General features: G+C 37.6%; 1 protein-coding gene across 1 annotated transcript in view; it reads right to left on the bottom strand.

Moving 5' to 3' along the window:
• The window catches only part of SCIN (scinderin), a 78345-nt gene that overhangs the window by 49115 nt on the left and 7454 nt on the right, over nt 1-21776 (bottom strand). Inside the window, exons 2-4 of the mRNA XM_019958467.2 lie at nt 19129-19283; nt 13925-14086; nt 1353-1502 (exon numbers count right to left, since the gene is read on the bottom strand). Of these exons, the coding sequence (XP_019814026.2) occupies nt 1353-1502; nt 13925-14086; nt 19129-19283 (467 nt within the window). The remainder of the gene's footprint in view (nt 1-1352; nt 1503-13924; nt 14087-19128; nt 19284-21776) is intronic.

The raw sequence follows: 21776 nt of genomic DNA, 5'->3' as shown, positions 1-21776 counted from the left end.
AGAAGCCATATATCCAGAGTCAAAGACATTATTGATAATGTTGGTAATATTTCAGCATATTTCTTTCCAGATTTAAATGTATATATGAATATACAGTTATATAATATAAACTTTCATATTAAGATAATATTACACATAAAATTTTACAGCCTATCCTTTCTCTTAGCATTATACCGAGATCATCTTCCCATTGAATTCAAATTATTCCCAAAACATTAACGTGAAAATTTGTGTTTAGTGGTTATTAAAGTAAAAAAATTTAAAGACACTATAATCAATAAAATGATTCCATTATATAATTTTCATTTACTGGATTATGTAGCCTAGCATTGGATCAGGTAACTCTAATGCATTAAATTGCTCTAAATAAAAAAATATTAAAAATACATGTTTATAAAACTGTCTTTAGAAAAATTTAAATGCAAATGGCTAAAATCTTTGGGGAAAAGGTGTCATATCCTAGGAAATTAGAGAAATGAAAACTCAAAGAGAAAAGTGGGAAGATTCAAAAAGGTATTATGATAGGAAATGCTGACAGGGCTCTGTAAAGTCAGGAAGGAACACAGTACTTATGCAAGGAAGCAGCAATTGGTACAAATATTTAGGGCCTAGCTCATATAGGAATTCAATAAATATTTGTTAAATAAATGAATGGGAATCAATTTACCAATATGTATTTAGAGAGTTGAATATGATTATATCCTTTGACTGACAATCTTACTTAAGGGAATATATACAATATTTAGACTCAGGTACTCACTGTCGTTTTCTTAAAAGGGAAAAACTGTTCACAACTAAATGTTCGGGACTGGTATACTGATTAAGTCAATGACAGAGATGTAAAGAGCCATACAGATAATTCATGTTAATTTAACAACTATCCTAAAATTATAAGTGCCTTACCTAAACTATAATTCTTAGTTTAAAATGATTGAAATATTTAAAATATTGGTGTATTTAATCTCCTGGTATAAGACTTTATTTCATTCTTTTAATGAAATAATTAATTCTAAAATTGAAAAAAATCACTACTTTAAAAAAAGGTGAGAAGCTCAAATAAATATTGTTTTTCTTCCAAAATATTTTCTTACAGTCAATCTCAAAGGTGTTGCCCACCTATCAGTCCTTGAATATCACAGAAGATAGGGAACAAGGCTTCCTTTGATAGTCATTCCAATGGTGGGGAAAAACAGTCGTGATACGCTATTCTCCTAGGACCATGACTTAGAAAACTCTGATACATCCTCTTACCTAATCTGAGCTTTATCAGAGATGTTATTAAATCTAACTCACACGCTCACACATACAGCTTAGAGATGCAAGCTTTTAAAAACCCACACAACTCATAATACCTTTGTAAGCTCTGATGGTTCACTCCCTTCTTCTACCACAATCAGCTGAGCTCTGCCTTTCCTTTCATTGTCCCGAATGCCGATGGCAACCTGGCTGGCCTTCAGGCGCTCGTACTTGTTGCAAGAAGATCCACACCACTGGTAAATTTCCTAAAAGAAACAGACAGATCTTCTGACCTCAAGAATATACGACAGACATTCAGCCCGGGTATAATACACGCTGTGGTTAATTAGGAAAAAACACAAAGGCATAAAAAATAAAGTTATCCACTGGTGAGGTATATATAATTCGATATATTTAATTTATACCTCATTGTGTATCCTGTTGCTTTCAGTTAGCATTATAAAGTGGGCATTTTTTAAACATGGAAAATATAAATACATATCTCAGCATTCTGTGTATATAATCCACAAAGCACAATTTATGAAAGTAAACTTATACAAGTTATAAATGTAGAATAATAAACCTAACATCCTTCAGAAAGTTAGTCAAGAATCTATTACAGTAGTAATATGATCTTGCTGATCATAAAAAATGATATTATCACTTTTGTAAAGCAATTTAACAATCTTTACCGAGTCATGAAAAGTTAAACCTTTGACCCAGTAATATCACTAACTGGAATTTATTTTAATAAATTATTCATAAAGAAGAGAAAAAAAACATGTGTACAGGAGTTTTTCACAGCTGAGATTTTTGTAAGGCATTGAAAAGACATTAAATGTTCAACAATAGGATAACAGTTATATAAATTATGATATATAAAAAATATACTTATATATAAAAATTATACTTTAACAGAAATTAAAAAAAAATGGAAACAGAACAACAGCAGTTTTATAAATAGTAAATCAAATACATTACTTGCCTTTATATTACAGTATATATTTTGGACTTAGGTACAATGTTCAGAAAGTATACAGTAACAAATGAAAGTAACAATAAATGTCATTTTCTCCACTAAATGTGAGTTAACACAAGAAAGAAGTTTAATGGTACCCAGGCTGGTGGGATGTGGGGGTAGGTATTATCATACACTATTAAGGTGACAGATACTGAGACAGGCTCTTTTCAAGGGCAGTTTGGCGTCACATTAAAAAATTACATGTGCTTTTAGAGTCAGGACCGTTTCTAGGAATCTATTTTACAGAAGTATCAGACACCAGATACAAAAACAAAGAAACAAAACCAAATGCCCATTCAATAGGGAAATCACCATAAAAATGTCATTATGTGGATACTATAGACTATCCTTCAGTGGTTAGAAATTGAGGATAATGTTTAAACACTGATGTTGAAAATATCCAGGTACATCATAAAGACTTAAATAAAACCACACAATAATACAGTTCCATTTAATTAGATACAAAAATATAAGCTCTGTTTTTGCCTTTGCAGGAAAAAGATTTTTAAAGCTACACAGTGTCTCACGGGGAGGGGCACATATTTGCAGAAAGAAAGCCTTCAGTTTTTAATCTGTCAGTGTTTTTTTCTTTTTTTTTTAATAATGCCACTCATTTATTAAGTGATTATTCGGAGCTAGATGTTGGGACTAGAGATGAATGAGTGGACACTAGCAAGCAGAGACTGACACGTAGATCACTAAGGCTAGTAATATGTTTGCACTACCGTCGGTTTCCAAAACGTTTCCATACATACTTGTCTAGTCAATCTGGAGAGAAGGTTGCACTGTGGTTAAGTGTAAAGGAGACAGAGTTTAGCAGCCCTTTATTATGTGACTTTATGTTTGCAAACTTTCAAACGAGGGAATAAATTAATAACAGCAAAAAAAAAACACAGCACCCTCAAAATCAGAGAAACGGTCTCTTTTCTCTGATACAGTCCAGAGCTGTTTCTTCATTCAAAGATAGCTTACTATTGCCTAAAATTGGGCAGGCTCCCTGTCCGTGGGAGTACAACTTCAAAGCACACAGCCCAGTAACAGCTTCTCTAACCCCTTAAGCTGTACCCCCAACTCCCATGTTCCTTATTCATCGGCTCCACTTTCCTTTTCAAGAGTAAAATATAACTCTTAGGAATTCACGCCTTCATAAGAAGTAAAAGAAAAAGGGACTGTGCCTTGCAACTCCTTTCATTTCAGAATCCGATCTAGTTATTCAACATGATTAAGGGAGTGGGGTTTTTTTCCTTCTGTTTTTTTGTTTTTGTTTTTGTTTTCTGTTTTCTACACCTGGGCTTCTGAATATGAGACTCACATTTAGAGGTGATTTGAATACCAGGCCCACATTAGCAATTACAAACAGTGAAAACAAATGGTTCCCAATGATCAGCCAACACCTAATCACTGAGCATTAAAATCAGATGTTAGAGTAGGATAGTGATTTTTTTTTTTTTTTTTTTTAATATGGATACCTGAGCCTACCCTTTAGGGACTCTCAGATGTGTTCTAGGCAACTGCATTTACTGACACTCCCCTGACAATTCTAAGCATTAAACCAGGGCTGGAACATCTGCTGGTCTCTAGGAGCAAATTGCACCCAGCAGGTATTGCAGGGAATCTATCATTTCTAATTACCTCTTGAAGCAAAGCAGGCTACTCTGCCAGTACACTTAGGCTCTTAGCTTAGGTACCTTTTCTTCCTTATTCCGTGATATTTTGCAATTGATTTTTTTCTTAGTAGATCTGAGAAAACAAACTTCTAATATTTACATTACAGTGAAATATAAGAAATGGATAAGAAGTTATCTCTCAAGATTTCTCAGACTGTTAGCCACATTCATTACTGATTTGCTCTGTATTTTTATATTCATCCAATAGATGTTGATATTCTCTCTAGTTTTATAAACGACCTCTTATCTACTTCAAAGAAATTATATAAAATCACACTAACTGTAAGGAAATCAAACCAGTCAATCCTAAAGGAAATCAGTCCTGAATATTCATTGTAAGGACTCATGCTGAAACTGAAGCTACAATACTTTGGCCACCTGATGCAAAGAACTGACTCATTGGAACAGATCCTGATGCTGGGAAAGATTGAAGGCAGGAGGAAAAGGGGACGACAGAGGATGAGATGGTTGGATGGCATCACCAACACGATGGACATGAGTTTGAGGAGTTGGTGATGGACAGGGAAGCCTGGTGTGCTGCAGTCCATGGGGTCGCAAAGAGTTGGACACAACTGAGCGGCTGAACTGAGTTTTTATTAGTGTTTGTAAATCATTAAGGAAGTCTGGTAAAATATGTTTAAAAATGAATTCTAGTTAATGATAATTTTATAAATATTATTTAACATAGAATTTTATAATATTCCTTGGACCCCAAAATATTTTTTATGATATTATTTTGAGAGTTTTTTATGTGCAGTATCAATTCACAGATAAATTTAGTTTTAGAAAATATTCCTCACCATTGCTTAGAGACAATTTTCAACCTTTAACATAGCAAAAATATATCTAGGAAAAACTCATAAAAATGATAAAACTTTTAAAAGTAAAGTTTTCCTTTTAACTCAAAGAAGACTAAATCATCAAAGAAAACATTGCCAAAAAATTTCTTATTGAGCATGAAAATGGATGTTGTGTATTATGCTTACTCTTTTATTATTTTCACCTTATTTTGTGATATTTCTAGAAGTAACATAGTTGATTTATTACATTTAATTTTCAGTGATTAACTTAGACAAGAAATGCAATAAAATGGGGACTTTAAATTGCTAAAAGCCAGAACTGTTTGAAAAGTTAATTAAAATATAAAATTAAAAAATTTTTAAGTTAATAAAAAACACTTTTCATTCAATACTATGTTTTTTATACAAACATAGTTTGTTCAGTTATGGACATTAAAACATACTTCAAATTTTAAACAGAATTTGAGCAATTCATTCAATTTGAGCAGTTCATATTTTACCACATGTGGGTGATGTGTTTAAGACGTCTCATTTTAACAGAGTGCTACAGTGATGAAATAAATGCATGTGTGCAGTACTATTAATAAGCTGCACTAGCCCAACACGCACCCTATTCAGAGGCAGTTGGTTAAGACTACTTTACCACTCTGCAAATGAAGAAACCTTGTACTCAATTGGCCCCATCCTTGAAAAAACTCCCCTATAATTCAACTTAACCTTTTTTTAAAGGGCAAGGGCTAAAAAATAAGAAATTCTGCACAGAGCTAAAAAATATAACTGATGTGATAGGTTGATGTGTATTCTTTTTTTTTTTTTTTCCTAAAATCATTGCCTGGCCTGGGGAGCTGCGCGGATACCAGGAAGCCGGCAGGGGGTGGGTCGCGCCTAGGCCCCGCTTCCGGCCGCTGGCCCAGTCCGATGTGTATTCTTAAAACAGAAAAAGTTTTCACTATAATTTAAATTGTTTTGATTATAATACATGAATGGGAGTTAGATAAACTTTTTGTAAATCTGATTTGTGTACTGGACACTAAAAATTATAAAGCAAATACAGTTTCAGAGGCAACTATTTTACCTTCTAAGATCCTAAAGACTTTAATAACTCAACACTAAACTTTACATTTTTGGGGGGAAAGGACATAAAAACTCCTTGTAAATATGGAATTATCCATTCAATTCAGACTGAAGTCCACTTAAATTTTGGCAGAAATTTGCTGATGTATGTACTGCTCATGAACACCCTCAAGTAGAAGCTTGTGAAGCCACAATTAACTCTTAATGTACAAACTATTTAAGGAAAGTAAAATTATTCTGGATAGTTGGAAAAGGAAGAAATAAGGGAGTAAAAACACTCTGTTACTGGCAATTAGTTTGGACCACCAGTAACAAGAAATAAAAGTAAGTGAGTGGTATTCATAGAAACAACCACACCGCAGGCAGACCAGAGGTTTCTAAAATTTCTTCTAAACTACATGGTCAGAGCTAACAAGTCACACATCGAAGTGTAGCCAAACCTCATTCGGGGACAGGAAATAAGAGCAGAAATAAAACAATGGTTAATGATGCCCTTGAAGGGAGGCAAGATTTCAGAAGCTGAGTTTAAAGGAACCCTCCAGTGATGGTGACTCATGGGCAAAGAACTCAGCATGGACTTGTTCCTTTTTCCAAGCTATTTATTCTAAACGTATCTAAAAGTTTATAAAAGCTGGGGGTAGGAGGAGCAGACCTCTTACTCTCCTTGCTTCTATCGGTTTTATGTTTCCAGTGCCTAGTTTTCCCTTTGTTGTTATTTAGTCACTAAGTCGTGTCTGGCTCCTTTGTGACCCCATGGACTGTAGCCCGCTAGGCTCCTCTGTCCATGGAATTTTCCCAGGCAAAAATACTGGAGTAAGTTGCCATTTCCATCTCCAGGGGATCTTTCCTACCCAAGGATCAAACCCATCTCTCCTGCATTGCATGCAGGTTCTTTACCACTGAGCTACTAGGGAAGCCCTAGTTTTCCTTAGATCTAGTTAACCAAATACAGAAGTTCATTCAGATGCCCCTCTAGGCTGAAGGGTCTTTAAACATTGCTTTAAAAAAGATATTAACTTGCACAATATTTCCAAGAATCTGCATTTTTTTTTTAACTTTAAAACATGATTTTTAGTTTTTGGATAAACAAATGTTCATTTATATTCTATTTTGTTGTTGTTTAAAGTCAGGCTACCTCAATATCCTTCAATGACATGCATATGTGTTTTTAAAAGCATCTCTGACTGAAGGATAGAAGATGGGTGCAGAGGGTGTGGATGGTCACAGAATGCTGGGCGACCAGAAAGGAGGAATTGCATGTGAGGTAGGACAGAGCAGTGCTGATGGAGAAGCAGAGAAGAACAGAGGGGTATTTATAAGACTAAAGTCTACAGGACAGAATGCTGGGCGACCAGAAAGGAGGAATTGCATGTGAGGTAGGACAGAGCAGTGCTGATGGAGAAGCAGAGAAGAACAGAGGGGTATTTATAAGACTAAAGTCTACAGGGAGGGTCAACCACGCCTTTGGATGGGCACTGGAGGACGGAGAAAGGGGGACATGACTTGGACAACTCTAGCATTGCTGCAGCAGTAATGTCATTTATTGGGACCAAGTGACAGCTTTTGGAGCAAACTTTTCATAAGAAGAGAAGGCGAGATTGTGTCCTACTCAAAGTACCTAGCAAAGCAAGGAAGTCTTATAGTCACATCTTATTAAAATAACTTCCACCAGCCACATAAGTAGGTGACTCAACTATTTTTAACTGACTTATTTGTTCTTTAGACATATGACTGTGAACTTCCCAGCACCTTTAGGCATCTCCCATATTGAAATGGGAATGTTCAATAACCTGGGAGTGGGGCTTAAAAAGAATCTACATCAGGACTTCTTTGGCAGTCCAGTGGTTAAGACTCCCCACTTCCAATGCAGAAACATGGGTTTCATCACTGGTCAAGGAACTAAAATTCCATGTGACAAGTTAAAAGTTAAAAAAAAAGAAGAACCTATACCAAAGGCCCATTCCAAAACCTTAAAATCAGAATTCCAGGAATCCAATCACAGGTATCAGTACTCTTAAAACCTCTTCTAAATGATTCCAGTGTGAAACCATGATTGAGAATTAAAATATAATTCCTAATACCTTGTGAGCCATCTGTGTTAGTGCCCTCATCGATTCTCCAGTTACAGCATGTGCGTAGCTCTGTTCCAGCGCTTCTAACGTTCTACCTGATCGGACTCTGATTTGTGTATGTGTTTGTGTCTCTCATCACTTCACAGCACCTTGAGGTCAAAGGCTATCTGGTTTTCATCTTTATACTCCAAACACCCAACACATGCTAAGAACACACTAAATGCCATCCGTCCATACTTTTGCTGCAGAGTAAATTCTACAGATTTAAAATTAGGTTGATCTTGCCCATTTCTCTTCTTGTTGTCCCCAGTAGATCTAGTGGAGTACTTTGAAGTAAGGAAAAATGTATCCAGAACAAACGATTCTGCTCAGTTTTCAGTTTTAAAGTTAGCCTCCTTAAGTCATAGTAGAGACAAAAGTCTGAAAGCCAACAAAATTTTAATTTAAAAGAAACTTGATTTTGCCAGAGTTAAGGGTTTTGCAGGGGAGGAGTGAGGATGTGGTCTAGAAAGTCAGATCTGTATATCAAGAACCACGGTCTTGGCCTTAGGGACTAGAGTGCACTGCAGGAACCACCGAGAGGACAGCAGTGTGAAATGGTGTAAGACTAGTTTGTCTGGTCCAAAAAGAGTAGGACATTACAAGCAAACTAGGAAACATGACCAGGTGCAATGAACCTTTGAGAAGAGCTTGGTAATCTCTGTCATACATTTATCCGTGATGCTGAGCATGAGAGCAGAAACAACTCTGGACAGTGTCCAGGCAGTTGGACTAACAGGTATTGGGAACAACTTGGACACGCTGTCCCCGAAACTTGTATGTGGCACAGGAAAAACTAAGCAGAACGCCTAAGGGTGGGTACAGTTGTGGCTGACAGACCAGGAAGGGCTGTGCCGTGGAGATGTGGGCATCTCAAAAGACCAAAGTGAGGATACTTTCCAGCAAATGCCTTAGGATAGAGGTCAAAGCCCAGCAGTTAAGATTCAGTGAAATGTCAATACCTCTGGGAAGGTTAGGAAGGAGGGAGGCTGAAGACTGCAAACCAGACTCACACTTTCATTCTCAACCCTCTCCCCATCCCAGGCCATTAACATTCCATATACTTCCTCTGGGATGGGGGCGGGGGTGGGTGGGATAATCTGATGTGCTTTAATGACAACAACGCAGTGTGAACTGCAGCATAGGAGGCAAGTAGAAGAGATGAGTTCACTGGATTTAGCAGAAGGCATGGATTTAGCAGAAGGCATTGATGCTCACAGGAAGTACAGTTTCAAAGAAACGGTGGGAGTGAAAGTCAGAAGACGTGGGTTGAAGGCCACGTCTGGTCAATGAGGAAGTGCAGGCTGCTTTCTTGAAGCAGATGACTGACTATGGGAGAGGGCAGGATAGATTATAAATAGCAAGGCAGTAGGGCAATATTGCATAACTGACCAAATAAGTTAACACGGGAACGGAACATGCAGAACATCATGATTAAAAACCCACCACAGCAATTATCCTTCAATTTAAAATAAATACATTTTTAAAAATAAATAAAATGGATAACCAACAAGAAAAAAAACATTCAGCACAGATTCCTATTTCTCTGAAACCTAATTCTCCACTAGTGACTGGCTCTGATACACACTTCTAAAAGAGTTAACTTCAGATCCCAAACTTTGAGAATATGGGCTTTTTTTCATTATCACTCACATTCCCGGGTTATAGATGTTCTGTTGCAATATTAAGCTGTGATGTTATTAATTTCTACAAATTCCTCACATCTTTAAAAATAGTGGGAGAGTAATGATTCATAAATTCAGCAACATTAGAACATATATTTCAAAAGCATTTTTCCAATAATTTGGTAAATTCCAAATTGCTGAAATCTACCCATGTCTCATATTATTTACTGAAAATACACTAAATATAAGACAACTTATCCAAATCATCCTCTAAAATGATAATTTTCTTAACTTCCAAAGTGATTAAATAAATAATTTTACAATTTCATGCTTTAGGTTGGAAAGATTATGCTGTCATGTCTAGGGAATATTTTGTCGTTGTTGTTCAGTCACTCAATCATGTCCAACTCTTTTGCGACCCTATGGACTATAGCCTGCCAGCCTTTTCTGTCCATGGGATTTCCCAAGCAAGAAATCTTGGAGCAGGTTGCCATTCCCTTCTCCAGGGGATCCTCCTGACCCAGGGATCAAACCCTCATCCCCGCACTGGCAGACAGGTTCTTTGTTTCTGAGCCACCAGGGAAGCCCCTAGGGAATATTTACTGTAGTCTAAAATCCTATCACACCAAATGTTACTAAGGTATATGCCACATCACCTTAATACTAGTGATTGTTTATCCAAAAAAAAGCTCACTTCCCCCCAAAACAATCAAGACACAGGATTTAGGTTATACCTATAACCTTAGTGTTGGCCATGTGGCTTTAGCCTAATGACAGCTTTAGATGTGCAACCTATCTTCTTCATACCTGGCTCATGAAACACATGAAGTAACAACTAAAGCAGAAAGTGGTCACAAAATAATTAACTCAATAACTGCTATTAAAATATTATGACAGAGATTTTCATTTCATTCTGATTGGTTGACTATGACACACCCCAAAACTAAAGTGCCCAAGGTAACTGCAAGATCTTATCACCTTTTAGAAACTTTTGGCGACATACCAACTGGTTAAAGGTTAGTAATATAAACACAGGTCATGTGAGTGTTTGTTCTAAAATACTTAGGAATTCAGAGCTTGAATCCTACTAGGATATCTCTGGGAGTGGTGGGAAAGTTCCACAACATAAGAGGGAATCAGCTTCAAGTATTGATGCAAGAAAATTATCCCAAATGTCTCTAATCAGCCACGAGAGCAAGAGATAACTTGAAAGTCATTGGAAATATTAACTACATAAAATAAAGAAAATTGACTATTAAATAGGTCAATGTCCTTGAACCTTTTTATAGAGACTCTTCCCTATGACATGAGCCTGGATTTGTGGGGAATATTCCTATGACAGGTATTACCTATGGAAAGACAGCATGTTACCAGAGCTATAATCAGTCTAGCACAGCACTGAACTATGCAGCCCATTATGGAAATTCAATACTTATTCAATAAAATAATAAGCTCAGTCGTGTTCAACTCTTTTGCAACTCCATGGACTATAGCCCACTGGGCTCCTCTGTCCATGGGATTTTCTGGGCAAGACTACTGGAGTAGGTTGCCATTTTCTCCTCCAGGGGATCTTCTGAATCCAGGGATCAAACCTGCATCTCCGTGTCTCCTACACTGCAGGCAAACTCTTTACCATTAAATCACCAGGGAAGCCAAATAATTTCATTACTAATACTAATTTCAGTAGATTCTAAGCCAGATTAGACATAATCTATTCTGAGTTAAGCAGATTCTGAAACTGTTGCAAGATACTCTGTTATAGAGCCATTTCACACTTGGTAGGATGTAAACTATGAATAGAAAAATTCAGGTCTCGTTCCAGATCGCCGCTCAACCTGCTTTAATGCAAGTGACTTTCTCACATATTCTAAGGTGGTTTTCTCTGGAAACTGGAATGGTAACTGTCATTTCCAGATATGATTGTGTGTCAGACGGGACTGAATCACCATCAGCTGAGATCAGTATGTCACTAGAAACCACAGTCAAGATGAAAAACAAAAACAAGGAAGTTAAGGCTGGAAGAGGTTAATGACTTGCTCAACATAAAAGAGTAGAGAGTTGAAAAGTTCAACTGGACACTATTCATGACAAAGAGATTATTGCACTTGTAAAACAAATACATTATATATAAAATATTTTTTTTAGGAAGGAAATATTTTCAAGTAATGGCAATGATGAATTACAGTATCAATGGGAAGTATTTACAGACCCCAGAGCACATCTAATCAAATACCCAAATTTGTAGATGAGAACCTGAGATTATATTCAACTTGATGAAAATTGAGGCCCGCTTTTTCCATGAACCATATCACCTTATATATAAAAATACTTTGTAAATTATAAGGGGATAAAGGGCTATAAAATATAAGTAGTTAAGACAGAAAATTAATTATTGTACATTAGCTGTGAGAGATTCCAAGTGCTATGACTGTCTTTGGAACTGCACAGCTTAATACACCTGATCATCTATTTATATGCCATGGTTTTGTTTGCTGGTGAGTGCAGAGAGAGAATAGCATCTGTTTTCTGCCTAGATATTAAGGTTAGGTGGAGAAGGCAATGGCACCCCACTCCAGTACTGTTGCCTGGAGAATCCCATGGATGGAGGAGCCTGGAAGGCTGCAGTCCATGGGGTCGCTGAGGGTCAGACACGACTGAGTGACTTCACTTTCACTTTTCACTTTCATGCATTGGAGAAGGAAATGGCAACCCACTCCAGTGTTCTTGCCTGGAGAATCCCAGGGACGGGGGAGCCTGGTGGGCTGCCATCTATGGGGTCGCACAGAGTCGGACACGACTGAAGTGACTTAGCAGCAGCATGAAGGTTAGGACTTCAGTCTGGTTAGGGCAATAGGACAGTATCTAAAGTTGAAAAGGACATTTACATGAAATTCACTGTGAAATACAGGGCAAGAATACTGCCATTTTGCATGTAGATGTCTAAATGTAACACTGGGAATTGTACTTTGGGTATTAGTAGCATACACTCAACTATGCACACAGCTTGTATAATCTAAGACAGTCAGATTATACACTGCTGCTGCTGCTGCTAGTCGCTTCAGTCGTGTCCGACTCTGTGCGACCCCATAGATGGCAGCCCACCAGGCTCCCCCGTCCCTGGGATTCTCCAGGCAAGAACATTGGAGTGGGTTGCCATTTCCTTCTCCAATGCATGAAAGTGAAAAGGGAAAGTGAAGTCCTTCAGTCGTGTCCGACTCTTCACGACCCCATGGACTGCAGCCCACCAGGCTCCTTCGTCCATGGGATTCTCCAGGCAAGAGTACTGGAGTGGGGTGCCATTGCCTTCTCCAAGATTATACACTAGTAGTAATAAAAGTAGAGGTGTCCCTAACTTAGAGAACCCAATGAAGTTTACAATTTGGGTCATTCTCCAAACCATTTATAACCTTAGCATATTCAATTTCTGTGCTCCTGCCAGCTTAATACTGCTCACACTGAGCTTTGTGTAGTTCCATTTTTAAATTCCTTGGTATCACGTCTTTCTATATACATGAAATAAACTCTTTTGGCCTCTGACTGATGCTCTTCCCCAACATACTGCCTAAGGAGAGGCAGTAAAACAAAATACTTAGGTAGGAATCACTGTTCCCTGGTGGCTCAGCAGTAGAGAATCCACCTGCAATGCAGGAGACACGGGTTTGATCCTTGGTTTGGGAAGATGTCCTGGAGAAGAAAAGGGCAACCCTGCCACTGCACGTGGTTTCCAGTAGCAGGAAATACCCTTTATTTCTACTTTTTTTTTTTTCCTTCTACTTTTGAAACCTTACAAAGTTTTAAAGACTTAAGTCAGATATTGCCCATCCCACTAAGATAATACTAGACATTTGTACTTGTGCCTTTTCTTCTAACAATTCCGAGAGAATTAACAAGTACGAAATAGTATTATGTGTGTGGCTATATGGGCTATATTAGTATTTGTTGAAATACTTTCCCTACACTCTTCAGGCAGGCTATTTACACTCATCCTATGTCCATGTTAAATTCTAGAATCTTTGCTTCCTGGGGGAATCAATTTCCCCCTCATGCAATGTTTTCCCACACATATTTCAGGACAAAAATAATTAGAGGAAGCTCTGTTCAAGAAGAAGGGGAACTATATTAAGAATTATTCAATTTCTGTTCTATGGTAGGAAGAACTAAATCATTACTCCATTCTAATTAAGTTTATCAAAAGAAATAAAAACTTCTGAAGTTTTATGTGTCATTTAAATACTTGCCAACTAGTCATATGATATGACTGCATGTCACGTAGCCATGACCACTTTCTAGTGTGTAGAAAAAGTGAGTATATTCCACAACACATACATCTGATTTGATCTGAAGACAATTTACCTTTCTCTAGACATCTCCAGGTAAGCATAACACTTACAGTGCCAAGGTCAATGATGAAGCAGTCACCCTTGTTGAAACTGTCCCAGCTTAGGGGAACTTCCGTGGCCCTGACGACTCTCCGACCTTTCACATGCAGGAGCCTCTGAGCAGTCAAGTCATTTGTAAGCACATGATTGAGTCCAGATGCCACACCGCCAGCCTGATCAGTGAGAGAAAGAAAACAAAACAAAACAGCTGAGGCTTTGACACGGCAGCTTAGAAAACCGCTGGTGTTGGTACCAAACTGCTTGCTAGGCCAAGAGAAAACAGCCAAGGGCGTGTGAAAAATTAAATATGCAGAAGAGAATTTCCAACAGGCAAATCAATAGGTAATTGTTTTGTTGTGGGCTCTTTGTCCTTCCTATTTTAACCATTCCTGTTAATACCGCAAATATTTACAGAAAACCCTCAGTATATAAAACCTGCTACATAAACAGAAAAGAGTTGTTATTCTTTTCCTTTGGGGAACTAATGATTCTCAAAGCACTGAATGAGAAGGCAGATAAGGATTTCAGAGGAAAAGGTGACAGGAGGTTAGAGAGTCAGAGGTCACAAGCATACACGAAGGAGGGCCCGGGAACCAGGCAGCGTGAAATTCCCATGGTCACAGCCTCAAGACAGAGGAGAGACCTGAGTGCTTGCCAGGTATGGGCTGCTTCTAATCTTAGTCCTTGATTTTGCATTAAATAAACATCACATGTCTTATTTATCTATTTATTTAGGTAAAAAGAGTACAAAACATGCCAGGCCTAAGTATTTACAGTCTAAATTGGTGGCATATCCCCACCAAAACAGAAAGAAAATCAAAGTCCAACCACGTTGAACTAAGAAATGGGGACAAATAAAGATGAACTGTATCAAGCACATCTTCTTGCATCATTTGAAATTAGCTTTCAGCTTTTTCAAGCTTTTTATTCTTTTCCTGAATTAAAATGTTAGGGACAATAATATTTATTTACTTCCCTAATTAACTATGAGGTAATGTACAAAATAAAGGTGCAGTGGAAATAAATCTGTTATTTATTGATCAAAATCCTCCCATGATAATATGGAAAGAAAATTAGCTGTATAAATTGGGACTTCCCCAGAGTCCAGTGGTTAATATTTATTTACTTCCATAATTAACTATGAGGTAATGTACAAAATAAAGGTGCAGTGGAAATAAATCTGTTATTTATTGATCAAAATCCTCCCATGATAATATGGAAAGAAAATTAGCTGTATAAATTGGGACTTCCCCGGAGTCCAGTAGTTAAGACTCTGCCTTCCAATGCAGGGGTTCGAGTTCAATCCTAGGTTGGAGAGCTAAGATCCCAGATCCTTGGGGCCAAATAACCAAAAACATAAAACAGAAACAATATTGTAACAAATTCAATAAAGCCTTTAAAAATAAATGGTTCACATCAAAACAAAATCTTTAAAAAATGAAGTCTATTAAATAATCCAGATTTCAAGTTTATTACATCAACATATACAATAAATCCAAAGAAAGAGGTCAAGCTTCATATATAATTAATAGCACATTCTTTAAATTTCCAATGACTTTCAGACTTCTCCGCTTTTCCAAAAGGCCCTCATGAATATAAAGGTTTTATTAGTACGGGCTTAAATGTTGACTTCAGGATAACTATAACCACAAGCTTTTACAAATACATAATAATTTCCCAGTTCATAATTTTAAAAGGATTGCCATATTTCTTGACAGCACAAAGTAGTATAAAATAAAAATAAAGTTTATCATCTACATATTATGTTTTGCCATTTTAATTTTTTAAAATAAGAATTATACTGTGATCTGATAACAAAAAATAGTGTAAGAACACTGTGTTCTGAAAAAAAAAAAAGTCATAAAATATAGAGTTGACTTAGGCTGAAAATAAATATATAATATTAGGATAATTTCATATGGTGAACTATCAGAGTGATACATATATAGTATGTGAACATTTAATGGTAGTTTTAAAAATTAATTTTGTCTCTAATATTTGATGCCAAAAATGAACAAAAAACTAAAGTTTCATATATATCCATATCAGAAAGTAATTCTTCTGTGAGCATTGCTTGAATGAACCCTAGAAACTCCCAGTCTCCTTCTACCTACTTTATAGAATGAAAGCAAGGTGGATGATCTTCTAAACCAAGGGCACCATAAATACAGTTTTACTGGCTGACAGATGTCTAATTGTTGCTACTTACAACCACAGTTGGGGCTGGGTCCTGTTCAAGCTGGGACAGGGGCTTAGCCAGAGAGATAATAAAGGAAGCAATGCTGCTGCTGCTGCTGAGTCACTTCAGTCGTGTCCGACTCTGTGCAACCCCATAGACGGCAGCCCACCAGGCTCCCTCGTCCCTGGGATTCTCCAGGCAAGAACACTGGAGTGGGTTGCCATTTCCTTCTTCAATGTATGAAAGTGAAAAGTGAAAGTGAAGTCGCTCAGTCGTGTCCGACCCTCAGCGACCCCATGGACTGCAGCCCACCAGGCTCCTCTGTCCATGGGATTTTCCAGGCAAGAGTACTGGAGTGGGGTGCCATTGCCTTCTCCGAAAGGAAGCAATAGTAAGTAAGTAATTAATTCTCTATAACTCCTCTCCAACTTCCTATAAAACCTCACAGAGAAAAAAACCACAAGTCAATTAAATGACATGGGACATGGGAAGATGGTCTCACTATTTCCTAGCTACATTTTTTTTTTTTAATTTTTCTTTATCCTAGCTACATCTTTATACTGCATATGGCAACTACATGTGACCATTGCTAACTTGGTAATGGTAGACTTTGCCAAATTTTACTCATTTCAAATAGACACAATATCCTTTTCAAAAGTATTCTTAAATAAAAATTCATCCAGACGTTTGAACCATTTACTTATATTGAAAGCATCATAATACCATGGTTACTAGCTTAGGCGCTGGAGTCGGTCACCCAATTCAGTCATATAGTACCTATGCTGCTACTGCTGCTGCTGCTGCTGCTAAGTCACTTCAGTCGTGTCTGACTCTGTGCAACCCCATAGACGGCAGCCTACTAGGCTCCTCTGTCCCTGGGATTCTCCAGGCAAGAATACTGGAGTGGGTTGCCGTTTCCTTCTCCAATGCATCAAAGTGAAAAGTGAGACCTTCACAAATTAGGCTCTCTAAGCTTCCATTTACTTATCTTAATAGGATGATAATGATAGAAACTGTACTACAGGGCTGCTTTTTTCAGTTACATGAGATGACACATGTGAAGTGCTTAGTACATCCCTAAAAGCATGAAATTAAGTATAACATAATAATCTTTGCTGTTCTGGGTGGTAAAATGATCTGTGTTTCCACATCTCCTATCAAGTCTAGCTACAACTACACATGTTACCATCTGGTTAATGTCACTAATGATAAGACAGTAAACTGATTTTTTTGCTGATAAATTTGACCTCTATGTGCAAATATCCTCTTTCTAAAAAATGCTGATCTGTGGTGGTTTTAATGTTGACAATTAGAAGACAATTATTCAATAACTGTAAAATTACTTTTATCATGTCCACTTTTAAATATATTTCCAGAAATTTGATTTCAAAAGACCCACTAATACCAGAAGAATTAATAATAGCATGAGTCTCAAATGATTGCATATGCACTATAACATACACATTTTTATCATTTAATCTAATCCTTATGACACCTACACAAGAAAGCTGTTGTTATCCTGTTGCACATTTGAGGAAATTGAGCACAGAAAACCTGTTTCCCTGCGGCAAACAAGCCACATGTGACAGAAATGGGTTCATAATCAGGATGATGGTACAGTACATGCATTTAGTAATACAAGCTCCAGCTTATTCTAAATCTTGGATTCATTGATATACAGGGGACTTCAGGATCATTTGACATAAAATAACTCATGTGAATTAAATAAAGGGCAATAGTTTCATATTTAATAGTCTCTAGATTAGAGTCAGAATTCTAGTTTAGTAGTTTACTTCTGAGGTTTTAGGTCTCCGCAGGGCTAATATACTGGAGGGGAGGAGTGGTAGGGTCTCACAGAATACCTGCTGAAGCACGTTTGATTTTAAAAAGATTGTTTCTGGTGTGTTTGTAGGGAAGGTATTCCTCACACTTTAACTGAACATTCTCAGGGACATGGGGAATAATGAAAGATGGACAATCTGCAAGGGTCACTGAGAGAATTCCAGAAAAAGCTATCCTTTACTGAAAGTTGCCTTAAAGGTATAGAGATAGTTAATTATCTGATATTTTACTTGTTTATTTCCAAAGTAAAGTCATTTGATAATGAGTTTCAGGCCAAAACACATAAACTCTGTGAGTGTGTGTGTGAGTGTGTGTGTGAGTGTGTGTGTGAGTGTGTGTGTGAGTGTGTGTGTGTGTGTGTGTGCGTGTGTGGGTATGTGTGTATGCCAGTGTATGTGTAGGAGTTTGTGAGGCTGAACCACGCATATGTTCAATTCAGTGGTTTCATTTGTAACATTTCTAAGATCAAACTAAGCTATTTGGGAAATGTATGTATAGTTCTATGTATTAACTGAAGTTATACTTGCTATAAATACTGAATTCATACGTTCCAGAACTGAAATTCCTGAGTTATGGGTTATTTATAGCAAATTCAGCGATTCTTTAGAATAGCAAAAAAATAAACACTATTAATGTCCATGTTGCCTATATTTACTTAACTTCATTAAAAATTACCCTGCCAAATGAGATTAAGTCAGAATATGTCACACATTATACCATATATTCCACAAACATTTATCAAGCACCTATTATGTGTCTAGAGAGTCCTGGGGCTATATCAGTGAACAAAATAGATTAAAATGAAAACGAAATACCCTGCCCTCTTTCTGAATTACTTCACTAGGTTTAAGCAGCACCGACATATACTAACTACCATGTGTAAAACAGCCCGCCAGTGGGAAGCTGCTGTACAGGCACAGGGAGCTCAACCCAGAGCTCTGTGACAACCTAGAGGGGTAGGACGAGGTGGCGGGGGCGCGGAGGGGAGGTTCAAGAGGGAGAGGACATGTGTATACTTACGGCTGATTCACAATGTTGTATGGCAGAAGCCAACACAATATTGTAGAGCAATTATCCTCCAATTAAAAAAAAAAACAAAACCTGCCCTCAATGAACTTTTATTCTATCAAGACATGAGGTATGGATGCATAGGAAGAGAAAGGGGGTCATAAAACAATTTGGGGAACTGCTTACCTTGTATTTCAGACCTCCTTTAAAGTAGCCAACAAAATCCGTAGACTCATAGCCTTGAAGTTCTCTGTTCTGCACAGGTTTGCCACCCAAATAGTCATCCATCTGAACAGTAAAGATGGCAGCTGCTGTGCTTTCATCCTGAGTACACTCCTTTCCTAAAAGAGCAAATGACAGTATCTCATTTGTCAACTGAGAAACAGGATTAAGGCAGAATGTCTGATAAGAAAAAACTCAGAAACTATCTTTGAATTATACTGTGTGGATCACAATAAACTGTGGAAAATTCTGAAAGAGATGGGAATACCAGACCACTTGACCTGCCTCTTGAGAAACCTATATGCAGGTCAGGAAGCAACAGTTAGAACTGGACATGGAACAACAGTCTGGTTCCAAATAGGAAAAGGAGTACATCAAGGCTATATATTGTCACCCTGCTTATTTAACTTCTACGCAGAGTACATCATGAGAAATGCTGGGCTGGAAGAAGCACAAGCTGGAATTAAGATTGCCAGGAGAAATATCAATAACCTCAGATATGCAGATGACACCACCCTTATGGCAGAAAGTGAAGAGGAACTCAAAAGCCTCTTGATGAAAGTGAAAGTGGAGAGTGAAAAAGTTGGCTTAAAGCTCACCATTCAGAAAACGAAGATCATGGCACCCAGTCCCATCACTTCATGAGAAATAGATGGGGAAACAGGGGAAACAGAGTCAGACTTTATTTTTTTGGGCTCCAAAATCACTGCAGATGGTGATTGCAGCCATGGAATTAAAAGACGCTTACTCCTTGGAAGGAAAGTTATGACCAACCTAGAGAGCATATTCAAAAGCAGAGACATTACTTTGCCAAGAAAGGTCCGTCTAGTCAAGGCTATGGTTTTTCCTGTGGTCATGTATGGATGTGAGAGTTGGACTGTGAAGAAAGCTGAGTGCTGAAGAATTGATGCTTTTGAACTGTGGTGTTGGAGAAGACTCTTGAGAGTCCCTTGGACTGCAAGGAGATCCAACCAGTCCATTCTGAAGGAGATCAATCCTGGGTGTTCATTGGAAGGAATGATGCTAAATCTAAAACTCCAATACTTTGGCCACCTCATGCAAAGAGTTGACTCATTGGAAAAGAGCTTGATGCTGGGAGGGATTGGGGGCAGGAGGAGAAGAGGACGACAGAGGATGAGATGGTTGGATGGCATCACCGACTCAATGGACGTGAGTTTGAGTGAACTCCAGGAGTTGGTGATGGACAGGGAGGCCTGGCGTGCTTCGATTCATGGGGTCGCAAAGAGTCGGACACGACTGAGTGACTGAACTGAACCATAAATTTATGTATAAATTGTTCATCTTCAACAGAACAATTTTTCTGCAGAAATGATTCAATATAAAATACTATTTTGCTAATAAGTAAAAGAAATTCTCTGTATCTGCTTTCCAGTTTTTTTTTTAAACCTTAAAAGAATCACCACTGTCCAAATACGTTCAGGATGATATAACAATATATTCCAGTAGGATTCAGATTCATTTGTTACAGTCAATAAGATCAGGCTATCAAAACATTTTTCAGTTGTCTTAACCTTTCTCAGCATTAATCTCCAGGTTTCCAACATGTCAATATATTAATATTTGTAAGGAATACAAACATCATAGGCCAGAACTAAACAACACTTTGAGAACAGGAAAATTAATGTAACTTGACCTTATCTCTATTTTTTAAGTATAAAGGTTTTTTTTTTAATAAGTATGTGTAACATAGGCATAATTAAGTCAATACATTTTTAAGGAATTTCACATGTTTTGATTCTTTCCACTGCCAAGCACCTTAATTCCTCCAAAGTCATAATCTTCAATAGCCCTGTCAAAAAGCTCAACCCACAGCTGCCAGTTAGTCCATAATTCTTTATTTGGGCTTCTCTGAACTTCAATGGAATATGGTCACACTTCAAAATTCTCCCCATGTAATCTTTGGAATCCAATTTTCTCAAGCAATTTACTTTAGTACCATGTTTAAGATCAAGAGATGGATATCTGTCTGGTTCTGAATTTGACAACTTTAAAAATGAGGCTTCCCTGGTGGCTCAGTGGTAAAGAATCCATCTGTCAATGCAGGAGATGTGGGTTTGATTCCTGGGTGGGAAAGATCCTCTGGAGAAGGAAATGGCAACCCACTCCAGTATTCTTGCCTGGAAAATCCCATGGACACAGGGCCCGATGGGCTAGAGTCCATGGGGTCACAAAAGAGTCAGATACAGCTTAGCAACTGAACAACAAAAATGTATTAAGTTCAAATCATATTCACTCCTAAGCGATAAAAACCTAGAACAGTACAGATGGTTGGGATACGCCAATACATTTTTTTTTTTAAGTCCAGAAACTGTGTTCTCAAGATAAATATAAAGATCGCTTCTAGGACTACAGAGCTGATAATTTCCCTCATATCTTAAGCTTTCCCCTGTGTTTGAGTCCCAGTGTCCCCACTTAACTGTCTTACTGGCATCAGATAATATTCTCTGAAGGAAAAGGGAGAATAAAAGCAGCAGCATGCTCACATCTTTTGAATGTTAACATATGCAGTATCATCCTGGGAATTTAACATATTACACACATTTAACTTTCATAATTCTAATACAGATCTGATCCAGGCCACCTCACTGAGG

This window comes from Bos indicus, chromosome 4 (genome assembly GCF_029378745.1).
Source record: "Bos indicus isolate NIAB-ARS_2022 breed Sahiwal x Tharparkar chromosome 4, NIAB-ARS_B.indTharparkar_mat_pri_1.0, whole genome shotgun sequence".
NCBI lineage: Eukaryota > Metazoa > Chordata > Mammalia > Artiodactyla > Bovidae > Bos > Bos indicus.
Note: the sequence above shows the minus strand (reverse complement) of the source record. Positions and strands in the feature narration are given on the sequence as shown.